Source organism: Sus scrofa, chromosome 9, assembly GCF_000003025.6.
Source record: "Sus scrofa isolate TJ Tabasco breed Duroc chromosome 9, Sscrofa11.1, whole genome shotgun sequence".
In the NCBI taxonomy this organism is placed as follows: domain Eukaryota; kingdom Metazoa; phylum Chordata; class Mammalia; order Artiodactyla; family Suidae; genus Sus; species Sus scrofa.
Genome location: NC_010451.4, coordinates 70998482 through 71020271, shown reverse-complemented (window position 1 = coordinate 71020271; position 21790 = coordinate 70998482). Strand labels below are relative to the sequence as shown.

The 21790-nt window shown below is 37.5% G+C and overlaps 1 protein-coding gene across 3 annotated transcripts in view; it reads right to left on the bottom strand.

Moving 5' to 3' along the window:
• CDK14 (cyclin dependent kinase 14) overlaps nt 1-21790 on the bottom strand; it is a 632242-nt gene that overhangs the window by 289982 nt on the left and 320470 nt on the right. For all 3 annotated transcript variants that reach the window (XM_021102362.1, XM_021102363.1, XM_021102364.1), the window contains one exon: nt 18163-18286. In XM_021102362.1, coding sequence (XP_020958021.1) covers nt 18163-18286 — 124 coding nt within the window. The remainder of the gene's footprint in view (nt 1-18162; nt 18287-21790) is intronic.

Below are 21790 nucleotides of genomic sequence, written 5' to 3'. Positions count from 1 at the left end.
CTGCAGCCCCTGAGGCCTCTGAGCACGGGACCAAGCCCTTTTCCAGATACATGTGACTAAAGGTGAAACTCAGAGACTGAAACTGGAGAAAGGAAAGTGGTGGATGGAAACAAGTCTGCCTAGAACAGCCTGCAGGCCAAATAAGAATAAAGCAAGTGAACCATCAGATCAGCAGCTGTTTCAGGGCCATTGTGGAAAGAGGCCGGAAAAAAAATAATAATAAAAAATATAACCAAATAGTTGCCATCTGCTGCTGTTGCTACCACCTAATTGAGGTTTAATATACTCTCTGGCTTTGTTGTCCATATGTCCACCAATATTTCTGCCTGTAGCTAAACAGTAGAAGCTCTGTCCTTTGTCCTGGTACTTGTAGAAGGACTATAAATATTACCATTATATAAACCCACTTACCTTTACTTACCCTGGACCCTGCCTTGTCCCTGTCTTTGTCTCAGAAACCTCATAAAATCCTATTCATCCTTTGAAAAGATTTCTTTAGGCTGTCCCCAAGCTGTCCCCAAGCAAAAAGTAGGGCACCCTTTGCCAGCCTCCCATTCTGTATAGAGAAGTCACCTGTTGGAAAATATTATCATCGGTGGTATAAACTGTCTCTTTTCTCAGTGAGCTGCTTAAGGACCACCTGCAGAACTATCACTTAACTTCTCAGCCTTCTATTTTGGTTTCTGGAAAAAAAAGGCTTATGAAAAGATCAAGTAAGATACTACAAGTAGAGGAACCAGTCAGTATCTGACACAGACACCAATCGATAAGGCTTACTTTTCATTACCATTTATCATCAATCATCATCATCATCAATACCATTACCCTTCATACATCTTTACACTCTAGCATAAGTCTTTACATGCTCGGTTCATTGTTACCTTTTATGGAAAATCACAGTCTTTATGGAAAACTATGACATCACTGGACAGTATTTTTCACATCAGCAGTAGTTGGCAGACTCTAAGGTGGTTTCCCTGACTCCCCCGCCACCCGCCCCTGACTCCTGGTGTTCATGCTCTTATGGAATCTCCTCTTCTTGAGTACAGGCAGAACCTGTTACTTGTTTCTAAAAATAAAGGAACATGGCAAAGGTAATGGGACATCATTTCTAATATTAGGTTTACACACGACTATAACTTCTGTCTTGCTACAGACTCTCTTCATTGCCTTCTTTGTCTGCATGCTTGAGTGAAGCAAGTAGCCATGCCGGAGAGGTCCACACAGCCAGAAACTGAGGGCAGGGAGTTCCCACTGTGGCTCAGTGAGCTAAGAACCTGACGAGTATCCATGAGGAAGTGGGTTTGATCCCTGGCCTTGTTCAGTGGGTTAAAGGATCTGGCATCGCTGCAAGCTGCGGCATAGGTCATAGATGCAGCTTGGATCTGGCGTTGCTGTGGCTGTGGTTATGGTGTAGGCCAGCAGCTGCAGCTCCAATTTGACCCTCAGCCTGGGAGCTTCCATATGCCTAGATGTTGCCCTAAAAAGAAAAAAAAATAAAGAAAAAGAAGGGTGGCCTCTGGTCCTTAAGTTTAGAACTGAGGTCCTGAGTCCTACAGATGGCTAGGAACTGAATTCTGTCAACAACCATGTGAACTTGGGTAGATCCTTTCCCAGTGGGACCTTCAGGTGACACCACGATTGTAGCCTATAAGAGACCTTAAAGCAGAGGCACCTAGCTAGGCCATGAATACATTGCTAATCCACAGACATTGATAATAAACACGTGCTGTGTTAAGAAGCTCAGTGTGGTAATCAGTTAGATAGCACAAAGATAACTTACACAGCAACATTTCCCCACCTTATGTTCCATGAGTCAAAAATCTGTCCTTAATGAACTAAATTTAGGAGAGCTAATGTCAGATTTTATTTTAACTGCAAAAGATCAAGCATCTTTATTCCCCAGCTAGTAAATGCTGTGATTCCACTGGGCAGGGAGAAGCAGGAAAGACATACCTGTAGCTCACCCAAAATTGATTTGACCAAGAAACATTTTTGTAGTTAAAAAATTACTTTTCATTAAGAATGTTCAATGGATCACAATTTTTAAAATATCTTTTCAGGTTCACAGAAGCAGGAAAGACACAGCAATCAAAAGCTGGCACTGGCTCCTCAGTTTTTAAAAGGCAAGTGTACACAGGGGACAGTAGCCATTCAACTAATCGGAGAAACTGTCTGGCTCCTTCAAGAAATAATAACAAGGACAAAAAAGTTCCAGTTCCAATATTTCTATAGTCTTTTCTGGTCTCTTACACTCTAAATAAACTAAGCATTATGTTTTTATGAGAAAGACAATTATACACTTGTGTTTCTCAACAAAAAAATTCACAGTTATGAAGGAGACCAGTCATTCTCATTCTTTCTTCCCCAGATGCCCCCATCACCTGCTACCAGCATTGAGGATGACTGTCTGTGAACTGACAGCTTGGTAGGGATGGGGCATCTTGGACAGAGGAATGGAAGTGGCGGAATAAAGTCTAATGAGCACCTTGCTTGGTGTCACATATGTTTAAGAAAAAAAAAAAAGGTTTTGAATTTTGTTCTTGTTTTTAACGCCTTCGAGAAATTTTATCTTTGGCAATGAAAGAGCAAATAGGCAAACAAGAGAATGTTAGTTACTGCCTTTAATGTTTGTGTTTTCAATTTACAGATAACCTTGAGAGCCGGTGGGGCAAACTGCTGTGATTATTTTGGCATTCACTTAGTAATTCAAAGACAATTTCAAATTTTTCATTAAAATTTCTCTACTTCTCAGAGCGATTTCAAAGAATTTATTTATAGCTATTCTCCTTGATAAGTGCTGGAAAGCAAAAGGGATTTATCTATAATTTTCATATTTAAAAGATCACTGATCATAACAACAATCAGAACAATCTGAATACTCTTCATGTTGATATTTAAAAGATATGTGAGCGTATAAGACGATTTCAAGAAAAATTACTTTCAAGCCTATAGACTCAACAGAAATGTCAATGTTAAAATATTAGTCATTCTGATGCTCGAGTTGAGCTAAAATTATAAGCCCAAGTCGATGTGCTTGTAGTATTAAAAATAATACAATTAAGGAGTTCCCATTGTGGCTCAGCAGCAATGAACCGGACTAGTACCCATGAGGATGCAGGTTTGATCCCTGGCCTCACTCAGTGGGTTAAGGATCCAGTATTGCCATGAGGTGGGGTGCAGGTCACAAACGAGGCTTGGATCTGGTGTTGCTGTGGCTGTGGTATAGGCTGGTAGCTGCAGTTCTGATTAAACCTCTAGTCTGGGAACTGCCACATGACATAGGTGTGGCCCTAAAATGCAAAACAAACAAAAAATTAAATTAAAAAATATATAACAATTAAAATATTATAATTAAAAATATTACATATTAAAAATGGGGTAATAAGACCTGTACTGCCTACTTCTTAGGGTTATAAGAATAAATAAAATAAGAGTTAAGAAATCACCTTATAAACTATAAGGTGCTGCTTTATTATTAGAAATAACAGAAGTTTGAATCGGTTTTATTTCCTAAGAGCAATCCAATGTCGAGTGCTTCAGATAAAATGTTTCAACAAGACAATCACTAGAATGCTTTCAGACGTGGAATTTAATATTCAAAACTAAGAACGCTTTCTGATACTGGAGTCTGCAATGACTTCTACATCTTGAACTAGGCAAGATGATCAGCCTGTTTCAACACTGTGTGGCAGAGATGCCCACATCCAGAGTGGGCCACAGACATGTCACTCAGAAAGAAGTTACAATAAGCTACTCTTAAAATTTAGTGAGTTTGCTGACATAACCCAGGCTGACAAAATGTAGGGTACTTGGAATTTTATTGTAATGAAAGCTGCATGCTACACTGCACTGGATGGAATGTACTGCTAAGCAATCTACCACCTACCATTATCTTAAATCATTCATTTTGACAATCTACACATATTTGTTTTTGAAGATTAAAATGTATTCCTTAATTTGTGCACCTTTATCATTGTCTATTTTTCTTCTTGAGATTTTAAGACTGGCCACGTGAACTTAGATGTCAAACCTAATTTCCAAAAAACTGCCAGAAAAGCCTTAGAAGACAAGTTATAATGGTCCCACCTAGTCTTCTTCTCAACCAATTTCACTGCTTTACCGAGCAGCAAAGCTCTGAAGACCCTTAAAAAAATCAATATGCCATTTTTCATTTATATTCAGCATTACCAGATAATGTAAAACTAATTCCTGCAGTGAGATTATCTCCTTGGAGACTATAAACATTGACACTGGACAGAAGCACTCTTTGTTTTAGCTATTTCAAGGGTTTACTCATTCCTTTACTAAACTGTACACTAAGGTTTAATTGTATTTTTCATTAGAACTGATTTTTCTTGTGGTTCACAAAATTTCCTCATCTCACAGTTCTTTCCTAATGAAATAGTTGACAGAAGCACTCAGATGTTGCTTATGAAGAGAAAATGTATCGTGCCAGTGGATTTTCAGTCTGGTATTTAGAACACAGTGTTCCACCTCTTAAAAAAATCAATATGAAGCAAAATTTTATTCTTAAAGAATGGCTACAAATCTATCATAATATTTTTTAATCACAAGAATGATTTCCTTTTATTAAATTATCTTTAGTCCCTTACTAGAGAAGCTAAACTAAATGGCACTGCGATAGAGATATCTTTAAATCTGAGCTAAAAACCACAGGAAGCTTTTAACATTAATTTGTAAATAATTATTTTTAAAGTCTTACCTTGCCCAGTTATTATACTTTAGAAATAAAAGACGTTATCTATAAGCTATACGAGAGTGGTTTCAACCTTAGATTACTTCCTAGTCCAAGGGCATCTCTGTCTAACACAATAACTGATATTCCAAATGGTGACTGCAAAGACACCAAGAGAAAGATCTTAAGAACTGTGTCACCTTAATTGACACTGCATACTCAGCCATGAGCACAGGGCTGGGTAGATAGTAAGCGCTCAGTAAAAATCTGTTGAATGAACTATTAAATAACATTCCATCTTATATCCTTGTTTACAAAAGCAAGAAAGCATGTTATACATTTTAGAGAAAAAAAAGAACACATGAAAAATAAATAACATCTGAACACTCATACCCTAATTCCAGAGTTCCCCTGTGGCATGGTGAGTTAAGGATCTGGCATTGTCACTGTAGTTGGCTTGGGTCACTTCTACGGTGCAAGTTCAATCCCTGACCCAGGAACTTCCATATTTTTTGGCTACAGCCACAAAAACAACAAATTAAAAAAAAAAAAACTGTAAACCAAATCTAAATGTCCATCAGCAGATGAATCGATAAGGAAGATGTGGAATACTTCTCAGCCATAAAAAAGAAGAATATTTTGCCATTTGCAGCAATGTGGATGGACTTGGAGGGCATTATGCTAAGTGAATTAAGTTAGAGAGAAAGATAAATATTATATGATATGTGACAGGTGGAATCTAACATATACAACAGACTGGTGAATATAACAAAATAGAAATAGACTCACAGGTATGGAGAACAAACTAGTGGCTATGAGTGGGGAGAGTAGAGGGACAATATAGAATGGAGGAGTGAGAGGTACAAACTATTGAGTTTTAGGCTGAAAAGACGTATATACAACATGGGGAATATACCCAATACTTTGTCAGAACTGTAAAAGGAGTACAACCCTTAAAAATGCATTTTATGTATACACACACACACACACATATTTCTCTCTCTCGTTCTCTCCCTCTCTCTATAGAGAGAGAAAGAGACAGAAGAGAGAGAGAGGAAAAACAAATTAAAAATGAAAAATTAAATTAAAAATTAAAAAAGAAACTCCTAAGCCCTAAAGGATTTAAAAAAAAAAAAAAAGGACTTTTGTATGGATTGTGCATAAGCCAGGCACTGCCTTTAAATGATTTCTAAGTATTAACTTATTTAACTCTTCTTATAATTTTGTGAGGTGCCTAGTCTACCATGATCATTCTCATTTTGAAACAAGTAAATTTAAGGCATAGAGAATTTCAGTGACTCACAATTTGTTAACAGCAGAGGCATGATTCAAACTCAGGCATCTGGCTCCAGAATCTGCACCCTAACCATTCTGGGATATTTTGTTCTTTTTTTTTTTTTTTTTTTCACGTGGGTATATTTGTTTCCATGTAAAATGTTTTCTCTTGCAGATGTAAAAACGTTTTTCTTAGAACTTCTGTTACAGTTCCACCCGCCCTGCCACTATGTACTGTTTCTTTTCTTTCTTATCTTTATTTTAGGACTGCACCTGAGGCATATGGAAGTTTCCAAGCTAAGGGTCCAATTCGGAGCTGCAGCTGCTGGCCTACACCACAGCCACAGCAACGCCAGATCCTTAACCCACTGAGTGAAGCTAGGGATCAAACCTGCATCCTGAGGGACACTATGTTGGGTTCTTAAGCCACTGAGCCACAATGGGAACTCCTGTGTGCTGTTTCTTTCCAGCCTTTGGAAGAAGTAAGATTTGAACAGAAGATTCCACCCACTGGGCAGCATCAAGAGTGTTTGTCACCTACTACCCAGCACTGCTAAGTCACTAAGGGGAACACCAATACAGACTTCATTTGCGCACAGGGCTTCTCAAGGCTTTAATTTAACCCAGGAATATAATGAAAGAGGATGGTTCCTTCAAGTTCATAAATTATCATGGCTTTATTCCAATTTATATTTCCAATGGGGCTTCCTACAGGTTTACTGTGAGAAATGTTCTTTATATTGTTTTTTGTGGTTTCCTCAAGAACATGTTCTAGTCCCAGTGTTTAGGACTGAGCCATCTCACAAGTCATCAGACGAACAGAGGCTATTTTGACCTGGACATCTGGTTAGTACATCTGCCTTCTCACATGTTTTGGGAACTAAGACAATGCATGTGTTAAAGAAGTTATCAACAGCATTTTGGGAACTACATTAGGGCTGTAGAGACATTGGTAATAATATTAATAATAATGTGACACGATGTTTACTAAGTAAAAGGCACAATGTCAACTTAATTTTCCATCTCTGGACCAAAATATATAGTTTTAAAATGAGCGGTTTGGACTAGATAACCTGAGGTTTCTTCAAAATCCAGAGAAAATCTAAAAAATTCTGCATTGCTGGTTCCATCCCTGGCCCAGCACAGTGGTTTAAGGATCCTGAGTTACCACAGCTGTGGTGTAGGTCACAGATGTGGCTGGGATTCAATCCCTGGCCTGGGAACTTCTATATGCTGCAGGGGTAGCCAAAACGGAAAAAAATAAATAAATAAATAAAAATAAAATTCTGAAAATGTAAATATAATAGGTTTTCCTTTTCTCTTATACAATTATAACAGATTTATTTCAACTTTCACCTCAGAGTTGTTACCTTTATTCCAAAAAACAAAAAGAATAAGACTTTCCTAATGATATGACTCAAGCAATAGCTAGATGATAACTTCAAAAATAACATCATAGGAGTTCCTGTTGTGGCTCAGCAGTAACAAATTGGACTAGTACCCACAAGAATGCAGGTTGGATCCCTGGTCCTGCTCAGTGGGTTAAGGATCCAGAGCTGCAGTGAAATGCGGTGTAGGTTGAAGACACAGCTCAGATCTGGACTGCTGTGGCTGTGGCGTAGGCTGGCAGCTGCAGCTCTGATTCAACTGCTAGCCTGGGAACTTCCATATGCCACAGGCAAAGTCTTAAAAAAAATACACACACAAATAAAAATGTCATATTCTGCTTCTAGTTCTTTCAGCAAAATGCTTGCATTTCATATCGATTTCATATTGTTCTTGTAAGATTAATATTAATGGTTCCCATTAAATGTTCCTAACTTGCTTTAAGTAGCTTGGAGAGCTTACTGACAACTTCACAGAGGCCATCATAACCATATTATCCTAAAATATTCCAACTTTTCTTATACTTCTCTTTATGCTTCTGTTGTCCCATTCTCTTGATGGGGGGACTCAATGTAGGCAGCTCACTGACCATTTTCACCCAGTGCTGCTCATTCTATGACTTCCAGGTTGGTTCAAAGCACACTTTCCGCATGTAAAATGGGTTGGTCCTTGTTTCACACGATAGATTTCTTTAACTGAGAACTCGACTCCCAAACTGGAATAAACACTTCAATCTGCCCTTTATGTAAGTATCTTTCCAGATTAAAAATTAGAATGCTAAATAACTTGACAGATACTTAATAGAGAGATATTCCATTTTTAAAGCTTGAATTTGTGCCCAAAAGTTACATTATTTTAGATCTGTAATCTTGATTACACACACATCAAGGTTATTTTATAGTATGTGATAAAGTAAGGATTGTTTTTCAGCTGTGTATCTAAATTTCCTAAGCAGTACAGATCATTAGCTCTTAGTTGTTTTTTATTTTTTAATTTTCCAGTACATTCTTCTCTCATTAAAAGAAGAAAACTCCTCGCATCCTATGTGTATCTATTGCAATGGAAGAAATCCTTCAAGGTGAGAAGGAAAATTTTAAATATTAATATGAATATGCACTATTTTAAAAGCAATAAGCCAACACATAAAGCAATTTAAAAACATCTTAAATTGAAAGAGAATGTATGTGTATAATTGGGTGGCTAAATCACTTTGTGGTCCAGCAGAAATTATCATGACACTGTAAATGAACTATGCTTCAATACAACTTTAAAAAATAAAAATACCTTAGAGAACCAAAGAGGAAAGCAAACTGATATTAAATCGACAGTATTAAAATAAGAAAAAAAATCAAAATCGTAAAATTTTCAAGCATGCCTAACTTTCAGAATTTACTGTAAATGTCAGATTTCCCATAGTATCCAGTCAGTTTTTCTTGCTTCCAGTAAAAATTTTAGGAAACATGTGCTTTAGACAATGACTCACTGTCAGCCACAATTCTAGCATAAATCAGGCATACTGATGCATGAATCAGTTGAGTCTGGTTTTGGCTACATTTTAAAATGTGGTTTCTTGGAAGGTAAAGAGCAGAAGATGGAGAGAGATCCACAAACAAGAGACATGAATGAACTGCTAACTCTAGGCAACCTTTTACACTTAGCTATAGGTTACAAAAACTCATGTTCAAGTGTAATCAATGTGGACTTAAATAGCAGATGAGTGTTACATGATTCTAGTTTTCATTTCAGTGCTATTCTTGCTAACATCATTTATAATTCTTCTACTATGGTCATCACTGCCAGCACCTAGGTAGGGTTCCAGTCATTCCACATACAGATTTTTGAAGGCTATCCTGGTATATTTCAACTCATATTCTGCATTACTTCTCCGATTTGCTGCCAACAAGTTTGCCCTCGTATTGTATAGAAAAACAATAATAATATTTTGCATATTGAAATCCCTTTGCTCAGAAGGTTTCCACCAAGAGTGGAGAATAAGATGATTGGCCCTATTTGAAGCAGTCTGTTCTGCATTTTAAGATGCCTCGTTACCTCACATGTGGGATTTGGCTAAAAATGAACTAACACTTTTGAATTTACTCATTTCCATAGAGTTTGAAGCTGCCATTCTTAGCAATCAACCCCTATCCACATGGCTTCAATCTGCTTTATGGTGACTAAAGAGGGATTTCTCATAGACAGAGAGGAATATGCTTATTAGTTACAGTTCATATATTTCTTTCTTATTTCCATTTACAATTTAAAAATATGTAAGTTTTTAGAAGATTTTTTAGGACAGTGAAGCTCTTCTGTAGGCTACTGTAATGGCAAATATATTACGTGGCATTATAATTTGTCAAAACCCATAGAATGTACAACATCAAGAGTGAACCCTAATGTAAACTATGAACTTTAGGTGGTACTGATGTGTCAATGTAGGTTCATCAGTTGTAATAAATGTACCACTCTGGTGGGGCATGTTGATAATGGAGGAGGCTATATATGTGTGGGTAGAGGGGATATATGGAAATTCTTTGTACTTTCTGCTCAATTTTACTATGAATCTAAAACTGCTCTTAAAAACAAAGTCCATTTAAAAGGAGGAAAAAACATAGGCAAAGCATTCTCTGACATAAACCTTATGAATGTTTCCTTAGGTCCATCTCCCAAAGCAATAGAAAGAAAAGCGGAAATGAACAAATGGGACCAAATCAAACTCAAAGGCTTTTGCACAGCAAAGGAAACCATAAACAAAACAAAAAGACAACCTACAGACTGGGAGAAAATATTTGCAAATGATGCAACTGACAAGGGCTTAATTTCTGAAATAAATAGCTCATACAACTCAACAACAAAAAAGAACCCAAACAAAAAAAATGGACAGAAGACCTAAATAAACATTTCTCCAAAGAAGACGTACAGATGGCCAATAGACACATGAAAAGATGTTCACCATCACTAATTATTATGGAAATGCAAATCAAAACTACAATGAGGATCTGCTTTCCTACGATGATTCCCCTGGTTAGGGACCACATGCAGAATGCAGGGGTGTTTTTTGGTTTGTGAAAAAACACAAAGCCTCATTTGCAAATGCGGGATGAAAGGCTGTGAGTGTGTGAGTGTAAAGAGGGCGGAGGTCCATAGCCATGGGAAAGGCAGGAGAGGAAAGGTGGGGGTTGACTGGGCTGTGAGGGAGGCTGGCCAGGGGCATGGGACCTTCACCTAGAAGATACGACAGTAGGAGAGGACTGGAGTTGGGAGTGAGCTGGAGTCTGACAACCTTGAAAGAATGCGAGCTCTGGAATTAGACTTGCTGGTCATATGACCATCCTAGCTTTCTACTGCTATGTCAGAAATTATCCCTGAATTGAACACTCTAAACAGTGAACATTAAAAAACAAACAAAAAGCACTATGAGGTATCATCTCACACTGATCAGAATGGTTATCATCAAAAAATCTACAAACAATAAAGGTTGGAGAGTGTTGGTGGGAATGTAAATTGGTACAACCACTATGGTCTCTCTCTTTTTTTTTTTTGGTTGAACCCACCTGGGCCAGGAATCAAGCCCAAGCCACAGCAGTGACCCAAGGTGCTACAGTGACAATACCAGATCCTTAACCCACTGTACCACAAGAGAATTCCACTACAGCCACTATGGAAAACAGTATGGAGTTTCCTCAAAAAACTAAAAACAGAAGTAACACATGATCTAGTAGTCCCACTCATGGGCATATTCCCAAACAAAACTGTAATTCAAAAAGATACATGTATCCCTATGTTCACAGCAGCACTATTTACAATAGACAAAAGACATGGAAACAACCTAAATGTCCATGGACAGATGAATGGATAGAGAAGACGTGGCATGCATATATACATACATAAAACTCAACCAATAAAAAGAATGAAATGATGCCATCTGAGCAACACAAATGCACTTACAGACTCTTATACGAACATTGTAAATCAACTATACTTCAATAAAAAAATTTTTAGATAAAAAAAGGAGGAAAAAACACATGTAGGTAGCATGTTAACATGCCCAGGAAAAAGTTACATTACAATAATGCAAATCAGAAAAAAACAATAGAATGAAATGTCATCATCATCCCTCTTGAATGCAAGAGAACTTCTGAGGGGATAAGCAAGGATATTAAACAATATTTAAATAATGAAGCTAAGTAATGATTTCATGATCCAAAAGGAGACAATTTTAAGTGTCAATGTGCCTTTTCAAATGGGTTACCACATCTTAAAAACTATGAGTTGGGGGATAAATTTGTCTAATTCACATGTCAACCAAATTATTTCTAACATGGAATCTTAATAGTCTACTGGATAGATTTTAAGATATTCACATTTTGACTTGGAATTTTAATGAAATCCAGAAAAAATTATGGGAAAAAAGCCCTTTCTTTGGTTCATATTATAGAACAAATTATTATAAAAATAGTGTTTAGTTTTCAAAGTTATATGAAAGCAATTTTCTGAACTTTGCATTAAAACTGCTTACCTGTTAAACTATTCAAAGGACCATTCTAAAAGTAGAGTGACACCTCACATTAGATAATAAAGATACTTTTGCTAACAGAAAATACATTCTAAATTTAAAATACAGTAAAATTGAATCCCACAGGCCAAAACAATAGGCTAATTTATATCTAACCTTGAATTTATAACTGTGACTTCAATGGTGAATTTTATATGCTAATGATAAAAAAATAGTTAGGAGTCTATACTTCGGAGACTAACAGGCTTTTATTCAGAAACTTTATATTTATCAATCTGACAGACTCTACTCTGCATCTGAAAGCAGTTGATTTCTTTCTGATTTCTACAATTCCCTACATGAATTCTAAGAGCCACAATACAAAACAAGCTGAGCACTCACCCTGGCCTCTGAGGAATCACATTGCTGATGTGTTCTGCAAATTAATCTAAAATGTGATTTACAATAATTTCCTTTTTCAAATCATGACAAGGAACGGCCTGGAGGAGGAAACTACCAACATGAGGAAGGTAATACTTTAGCCCTCTGGGGGGAAAGAGACCTGTATAATTTTACTTGATTAAAACCAAGAGCTGTTTAACTCAGTTTCTGCAGTTGGAAAGCCAGTAAACTAAGCCAAGACCTTAAATGCTTATAATAGAGAGTTCTCACTGTCTCTTTTTGTCACGGGCAAAGTGAACCCAGCTGTGTTCCATATAGCAAGGCCATGACCCCTAAAAATAGCAGAAGAATGGCTGGAAAATGTGGATGCCACCATCATCGTGTTACAGGAATTACAGGAAGCTGCAATTCTACAGACTCATCTATTTTGGTTTAATCTCATTCACATGGAAAAATACCTTTACATTTTTCATACTGCAAATGAATATTAATTTCTTGCTGAGTTTACTTATGCATTTATCTGTCATACTATGATAATTTCCTTTTAATGTGATCTCAACGTATATCATAAAAGTGTGGCTCTCACCTATTTGAATTTTCAGAAGCTAGAAGAAAAAATCAGATCCTAGGAAGAGAGAGTAAAGCATTGATTATGGTTTCAGTGGACAGAGAGCTATCCACCAGTGAATATCTGGTCATCAGAAAGTAAGTTAAACTAATTTCAGAAGCATATAACATAAAAAATCAGCACTAGAAAGTATCTATTCAGTGCACTTACTTTTCAGTTGAGGAGCATAAGCTCAGAGGGGATAAATGACTTCTTAAAAGTCATAAGCTAGTTACAGACAGAGCTAGTTTTCCTAATTCAAGGCTTAATACACTTTGCTCTCAACAATAGTACAACTAGACAATCATTTAAGGTCTGCAGAGCAGGAACTTCAAATCTTACACATCTTTTGTGCATATTTATAGCCGCTCAATCATGTTTATTTCTGCAGCCTGAAGCTGCAAATATAATATCAAGCAGGTATGTAGGGTCAATGGATCAGAGCCTCTAAGCAATCCTGAGGTTCCAGGGCCATCTGAAGCCATCTAAGTCCATCTGTATTCTGGACTGTGCCCAGCCAGAACAGCAGTGATGAAGAGAAAATTAATTTGTAAACTGCTGGTTTGCTAAAGCAGATCAAGCAGAAATCAGCAAATTCGGGTGGGTCTCAGTCTTTACACTAGTACTCAGTTTTGTTACGCATATTGTTCCTGCACAAGACTGACATTTACTGAGTGCCTCGGATGTTACAGATATCGCCCAGCCAAGAGTGAGCAAGACAGGCCAAGTCCCTGCCCTCATGGAACTTACCATCAAGTAGCAGAAACAAAAAAATCAATATATAAACTAAGTGAACCAAATCACTTCAGTGCACTGTAAGTACTATTGAAGAAGCTGAACTGGATGATGATAAAGGCAAAATTCTATTTTTGGAAAGGTGGCCTCTTTAAATGGGTAACATGTGGCCTATGACCTTCGTGATGAAAAAAGAGGCAGTTATGTGAGAAGCAGGAGGAAGAGTACTCCAGGCAAAGCGAAAGGCTAAGTAAGAGGCTCTGATGTGGCTACACGTTTGGGGTTTGGTTGTAACACGGTGCACAAGGAGAAGCAACGGGGTGAAGATAAGGGACTTGAAATGTTTTTTCTCAAAGATCATGTTAGGATGAACACTTTTTAGAAATGAGTCGGAGGGCCTCTACACCATTTTATTATCTTATTATATACAGGCAAGGCACACCTCTACATTAGGAAAGCCACAGTGACTCTAAATCATAGGTAATTTACATATTTAAAATGCATCTAGAAGTCTAAATATGACACAAATGAACATCTATGAAACAGAAACAGAGTCACAGATACAGAGAACCGACTTGTGGTTGTCAAGGGGAAGAGGGTAGGAGGGGAACGACTAGGAGTTTGGAACTACCAGATGCAAACTATCATATATAGAATGGATAAACAACAACTGAATGAATCACTGAATCACTCTGCTGTACAGCAGAAAGTAACACAACATTGTAAATCAACTATATTGATTTTTTTTTTTTTTTTTTTGCTTTTTAGGGCCGCATCCACAGCATATGGAAGTTCCCAGATTAGGGATCAAATAGGAGCTACAGCTGCCAGCCTGTGCCACAGTCACGCCAGATCTGAGCTGCATCTGCAACCCACACCACAGCTCACAGCCAACACCAGATCCCCAACCCACAGGGTAAGGCCAGGGATTGAACCGGCATCCTCATGGATACTAGTCGGATTTGTTTCCACTGCACCACAATGGGAACTCCTGAGTAATTTTTTTAAAATGCATCTAGAAAATAAGTCTCAGATAAGTTCTTAAATACGACATTACTTACAAGAAAAAAATTAGTACAGAATTTTGACCACCTGGAAATCAGAACTGCATTCCTTTTAAATCTGAATGGGTCTACCAATACATTATCATCTGGATTAACTTGTCCAACAGGTAAAATCTCCAGAGTTCTCAGGTTGAACTCACTCATTACCACTGAACTAGTCAAATGATGAAATGTTCTTTAAATTATGTGGCGCATTTTTTTTAGTGCAATCTATTTTCATTGCATGGGTCTCACATTTATCATATGTAAAAAACATGTAACAATAATTTGCTATATTTATTAATATATAGACATAAATTTATATAATGGCCAATCATTTACTGAAAGATTAGGCAGCTCTGTTAGGTAAAATAGATATATGTACAAAAGCTCTAGGCAACCTGAAGCTGAAGGATATGGATCAAAAATCTGAATTTCAGTTTTGTAAGCAGCTACCCATATGATCAAGCCTGGGCAGATTTCTAATCCTCTCTGATTCCCATATCAAAAGTATAGGTTAAACCTTACTAGGGTGAAGAGACAAAGAAACTAGAATTTCTCAATGTCTGGCACATAGAATAAATTTTAGTGTTTCTTTCTCCCCTCATATAGTTTTTCTAATAAAAAGAGTAGTGTTTAAGATACAGGAACTATGCTCACACAGATTTCATTTGTTTCTTTTAATCAAAATTTTATGATATTTTTCACATAGGAGAAAAAGGTAGGACAAAGAAAGTGCTGCTAAAGCACATCAAGCTTTGAATTAAGACCTAGTGTTTCTAATTGTTCTGCTGCCTGGAACCATCCCATTTTGACTGTCTAAGCTTCTCCACAGTTTCCGCTGTGTTTCCTTCATCTCAGACATAAACACGTGCCCAAGCGCAATAAATCATAGTTAATTGCATGTCTTAAATTAAAAGACAAAAATGATGCACAATTAATTGGGGGAAATTGTCAGTTGGTGAATAAGCCTTGCTTGTTACACTTTGTGCACAGGATGCGTGCCAAGTGTGTGTTCCAGGAAAGGAGATTCAGTACGTGACACTGAGGTACAACCTTTCTGCAGAGCAGCCTGGTCTAAAGAATCAAACACTATAAAACACTTGGCGCTGTAATGGCAGCACACACAGCTTTCTCTAGAAGGACGCTCAATACAGGACTGTGAATAATTAGGAACAATTAGAAAGAATCAAAATGCTCACTGATAAGGAACTGACTAAAAAGACTAGGTTTTGGCCATTAAAGGAAAAATCTAAGGCGTTATAAATGATTTTTTTTCAAATTGAATAACATGAGAAAATGTCCAAGACATATTTTGTGAAAACTGCTTACAAAACAAATCTTTCTTTCTTCCTTCCTTTCTTCCTTTCTTTCTTCCTCCCTCCCTCCATTCCTTTCTTTCCTTTTCTTTTTTTCAGGATTATATGATAGGTGGAAGAAGCAAGAAAAGAAAGGAGGAGAAAGATATGGGAAAAGGTACAACATAAATGTTAACACTTGTTACCTCTGAGTTGTTCATAGTTTCTAAATTTTATAATTTTCTAAATAACTTTCTAAGTGGTTTAAAAATACATTCCAATTTATTTCTGAATCTGATATTACAAAATATCCATTTTAAAGATCCTTTAGAATCTTTTAACAGGAACTTACCTGACAATAAAAACGTTGTCATAAAATTAAAAAATAATCCCCAATAAGCACTTATATACAATTCTATTGATCTCTTGGTTATACAGACAAAATCGACTTTATAAAAATGTGTTTTAAAAATATACAAGAAAACTACATTCAACAAAATTAGATGTTCAGTACAATAATTTGTTCTAACATATACCATATAGCATATTAACATACCAGAAGAAAATCACCATAAATCCTTATTAAATCCTTATTATTTGTGAACTACAAAATATGTTCACAGCAAATCCAATAACCTCAAATTTTAAGAACTGCAGATTTCTGCTTTACCCACCTACCCTCCCACTATTTTCTACCCTGTAACAGGACAACTTTATATCTAGCCATCTAGTTTGATGCTAAAATTTGACAACAAACAACTCACACACACATAACAGTTTCATCATTTTTACCAAACAAGATGAGAACAAATAGTTTTGTAATATATCACCAATCACGCTAATTTTTGTTCTATTTCAATTTTTGAAGAAAAGAATATATCACACCCAATGGAGTAGGATTCATTCCAAAGGTAATGAAGAGTCTACTACCCTTGAAATATGAAATAAACATTTCCTGCTCTCTTTTATTTATCGGGGGGTAGGGTGAGAAAAAAATAATCATAGTTTAGCAAAAGCCCATTTCTCAACCTCAGGTGCCTTTATGTCCCAAGGGTACTATTTCCATTCCACTCTTAATGGAACAAATTTCTAATCAGAATATGTATTCAAAAAGAATTGAGGCCATGCAAAGTCAACGCATCACGCTGCCATCAGCATTCCTGGTGCTGGGAATCAACTCGGCAGTCTCTCTGGTGTGACAGAGCCAGGGTGGGGGTGGAAACATCAGACTTGATGAAGGGAGGGGAGGCAGCAAGGACAACACAACAGTGCTGCTTCTCTTTGGGTGCTCAAGTCAGCACTGGAGGAAAGCTTCTAAGCTGGAAGGGGCCTACCTTAAAACCTTACATACTTACATTCCTTTAAGGAATGGGGCCAAGGCAGGACCTCAACTCTCAAATCAGCATCAGTGCTACTTTTATAAAGTTATTGAGAATTTCTGAAACAATAGTCACTTTAGGAGAGGTTAGCAGTACCCCTGGATGATGATGATGATGATGATTTTTTAGGGACGCACCTCCAGCATATGGAGGTTCCCAGGTGAGGGGTCAAATCAGGGCTATAGCTGCCAGCCTACACCACAGCCACAGCAATGCCAGATCCGAGCCGTGTCTGTGACCTATACCACAGCTCATGGCAATGCTGGATCCTTAACCCACTGAGCGAGGCCAGGGATAGAACCTGCGTCCTCATGGATACTAGTCAGGTTTGTTATCACTGAGCCATAATGGGAACTCCAGATTTGTAAATGATTAAAACTGTGGGACAAGATACACAATTGAATACATTTTGTGATGCTCTGAAACAGTCCAGAGGCTTAAATTCAGGTTTCTCCAAGTTTGACAATATATTGATAATTGTTGAAGCTGGGTAATGGGAAATGGGGACTCCTTACAGCATCCTTCTACTTTTGAATGAGCTTTCATGATAGAAAGTGGAGAAAAAGTAGATTTCTTTCAATATATTCTACTGATTTTTCTTTTGGGAATATATGAGATCAGATTTTTGCTTATGATTATTTAAGACTTTAACAGACAATGAAATTTTTAAAAACCCACCAAGCATGATGTTGATCATTAAAAAAAAAAAAATTCCTTCACTCCTGAAAAAAACCTTACCAGGATCTATAATGATAGAAAAAGTGCACCTAAACAAATCCAGTGCCACCATCTGCCTGGCATTCTCACAGTGTGACAAAATAGACTGGTAATTAACTGCTTTCCTACCGAAATCTGCCAGCTTTAACTCCCCCGTGTCACTGATCAGAAGGTTCTGTGGTTTCAGGTCTCTGTGCAAAATATAACGCTGGTGGATGTAAGACAGCCCTCGCAGCAACTGAAATAAAAACAACTGAAAAAATAGGGAGACAAAAGTTAAAACCTGAATACAGACAAATGCCAGTTTCTACATACAGTCTGCCAAGAGCTTATATTTAGTGAAAATGGGTACCCATCACTAAATTTCCTACCAAATTATTTAAACAAAATGTGCATAAAGGTATGGAAATGCCTAATTCATTATGAAGTACATCCCAAAATTTCTAACAACCTATTTTGTCAACCCAGAGTGATACCTCCTCAGCCAGAGACATCTATAAACAAATCTGTGTTCCATAAATCAAGCAAAATGTAAAGAATCATTTTTCAAAATAATTTTTGATTTCATCAAGTCTAAATTGATGCTTGAGATATGAGAAAAAAAATCTATCAGAACATTATAAAAAGCAGAATTTTTTTTACTAAGTTTGTGTAAATGTGCATGTATTTAATTCCATACAAATGACATCAACATGGTACCCAAGGATTTATCCATTAACATGCTTTTTACGAAGGAGTTCCCTGGAGGTCTAGTAGTTAGAACTCCGTGCTTTCATGGCTGTGGCCTGAGTTCAATCCCTGGTCTGGGAATTGAGATGCCACATTAAGCTGGTACATAGTATGCCCAAAGGGGGTGAGGGTGTGCTTTAAGGAATGGAGAGATAAGATGATTTCAAATAATTAAAACAAAAACAGTCACATGGTCCAATTATTACTGCACTGTAATTATACTGCTCTTGCACATATGGCCATAGAGATTATGTTGTTGCCTAAAGACAGACATGTACCTTCACTAATTACAGAACAGATCCATCCTAAAGGGAAAGACAACACAGAAACCAGAGAAATGAAGAATTCAAGAGCAATTTTTTTTGTAAGAAATAATTTTTAAAAGTGACTAATGGCCTTTCCTGTTTAGCTTCATATTGGATCACATCAAATGTTTCCATTTTTATAACAAAAAATATAATTCACTAGGCTTTCCAATATTTTGTTCATAAAAAAGGGGTATCTTTAAACAATTTCCTTGCCAAAATAATCCTAATTGACATAGTTTTTAAAAACCACTCTTCCAAAACAAAAATAAAAACAAATGGTTTTAAGTGACATCAACATCGATATTGTAGTCTATGCAATCAGCTAGTAATAAAATGCAATTTCAGGGAAATTTTAAATGAAGGAGCTGCCAAATATGGGTAGTAGAAGGATTTCAGAATCTTCAAACAGAAAAGATTGGGCAACTTCAGGGTCCTGGAAGCTGGCATTTCTGGAATATTTTCCAACTAACTAGGAGCTCTGAAAGCCATGTAAAGTTTATACAGCGTAGATAACTAGCAATAACAGTAAACAAATTCATTTCAAACTCTTTGCATGTGATAATATGCTATGGAACAGTGAAGGCCTAGGATCATTATTTCCAGAATCTAAGTACCAGAAAGTAAAAGCCTGTCCTGTGTTAGCCCAGATTACATTACTGGATCAAGAACCTCAAGAAGCAAGCATCTCCTGGACTCTTCCTTTCAATCCTCCCTGTGTAGCAGATAGAAAGACTTAACACCATCCCCAGAGACGTCCAGTCTCCTTCTTCACTTCTAATATCCCCTGCATCCTGAAGCCAAAAGCTCACTATTTCTAAGAAAACCCTTCAGTTGAGAAGGGAGAAAGGATAAGCCAAAAAAAGCCACTTTGTGTTTTCAAAAGCACCATAAATAAATAAATAAATGGAACACAAAGGCAGAACACCTAGCCAATAAATTTAATTTCAAAAATAAACTGATTTTCAAAAGAAAGTTTGCATTCTGCAAGGTGTAGCAGAGACTTACCCAACTGTGATTATCTACTGAACCACAGCAATACATTTTCGTTGAACAAACAAAGGACACAAAGTGCCAGCTGCCATCCTAGGCATCATCAAATATGAACTCATTTAATCTCTGTAATAATTTGAATGATGAAGGCTGTCATTTCTATGTTTGTATCAGTGATGAGGAAACTGAGACCAGTTTCTGTCATAAAGCAACTAAGGGGGCAGAGCCAGGACTCAAAGCCAAGCCATCTGACACCAAAATCCACACCCTTAACCACTATACTATAGGAATCTTGGCCAAAACACAAGTAGGCAGAGTTGACATATGAGCTGCTTCCTCCAGGTGACAGGATAGAGTCTGGACATCTCAGAGCATGGCCGCTGAGCCAAGCCTGACTCCGGCTGGGTACCCGGCATCATTACTCCACATTCCCTGCCTCCCTGCAGTCTTACCCACCCCCACACGTAGAGCACACTGCTTTTCAACCCCTTACCTTTGTTCTTGTTTCTTCTCTGACAGAAAAGCCCTGTCCCACTTTTGCCTGCTAATCTTCATGTACTTCTTAGGTCTTTCCTCAAACACCACTCCCCCCTGTGGAGCATCCCTGATCCCCGGCTTTCACTCCCCCTACAGGTCTGTGTGAGGGGCTCCTCCTCAGTGGTCCTGGGGCAGCCTTGGTGAATGTCTATGGCAGTGTGATATTATCCCTCCTCCCAGAGACTCTGTGCCTTAACCATCTTCCTAACCTGGGTACAGAGCTGACATTCATATGCTAGTAATATGATGACAACAGACTTTAGAGACATCTGGATGAAGCAGATACAAAAATACCAGACTCCTGGAATGGGATTCTCTAGAAGCTAAGGGTATAAGTGCAAAGATCAAGCAGTCCCAAAGGGCTCTTCTACTAATACCTTTACTAATTGGTGAAAATATATAATCCTCATGCTAATCCAGAAGCTATTCAAATAGGATAGCATATTAAAGAAGATAAGGAAATCCATGTTAGGAAAGGATGCAACCACATACTCCAACTACAACCGTATACATGACAAACTAAACCCCAAACAAAACAAACAGAGCCCCAGACATTACATTAGAGCCCCAAACAACATTTTTGATCTTTGAACAATACACAAAGCTGAGCGAGAACAAAGCACCATAAAACAAATTTATCCAGGATTTATTAAGTGCCAAGCATGTGCTAGGTGTTGTCATAGAAGAGGAATGCACAGATGAAAGGGAATAAAATGCCATCCCTGGACTTGAGGACTCACAGCCCACTGGGTAAGAGAGACACATAAACAGATAACTACCACTTACACAGGACAACAATGTGAACTGAGAGTACTGAAGGCTCAGAGGAGGGAGGAAACTTGTCCAAAAACGGAATTCATTATACATAAAATTTTAATAGGAAAATGGGTTAAGCATTCACTGGCTGCACAAGTTGAAATGATGTATTAATGACAAACCTCCTGCTATTCTGAGGGGAAAAAAATTGAGGAGACCAAGCAAGCAAATCACTAAGCAGATAAATTAAGAAGAAAAATAAAAGCTCCTGTTGTGGTGCAGCAGAAACGAATCCGACTAGGAACCATGAGGTTGTGGGTTTGATCACTGGCCTTGCTCAGTGGGTTAAGGATCCAGTGTTGCTATGAGCTGTGGTGTAGGTCGCAGGCGCAGCTCGCATCTGGCGTTGCTGTGGTAGTGGCATAGGCCGGTGGCTA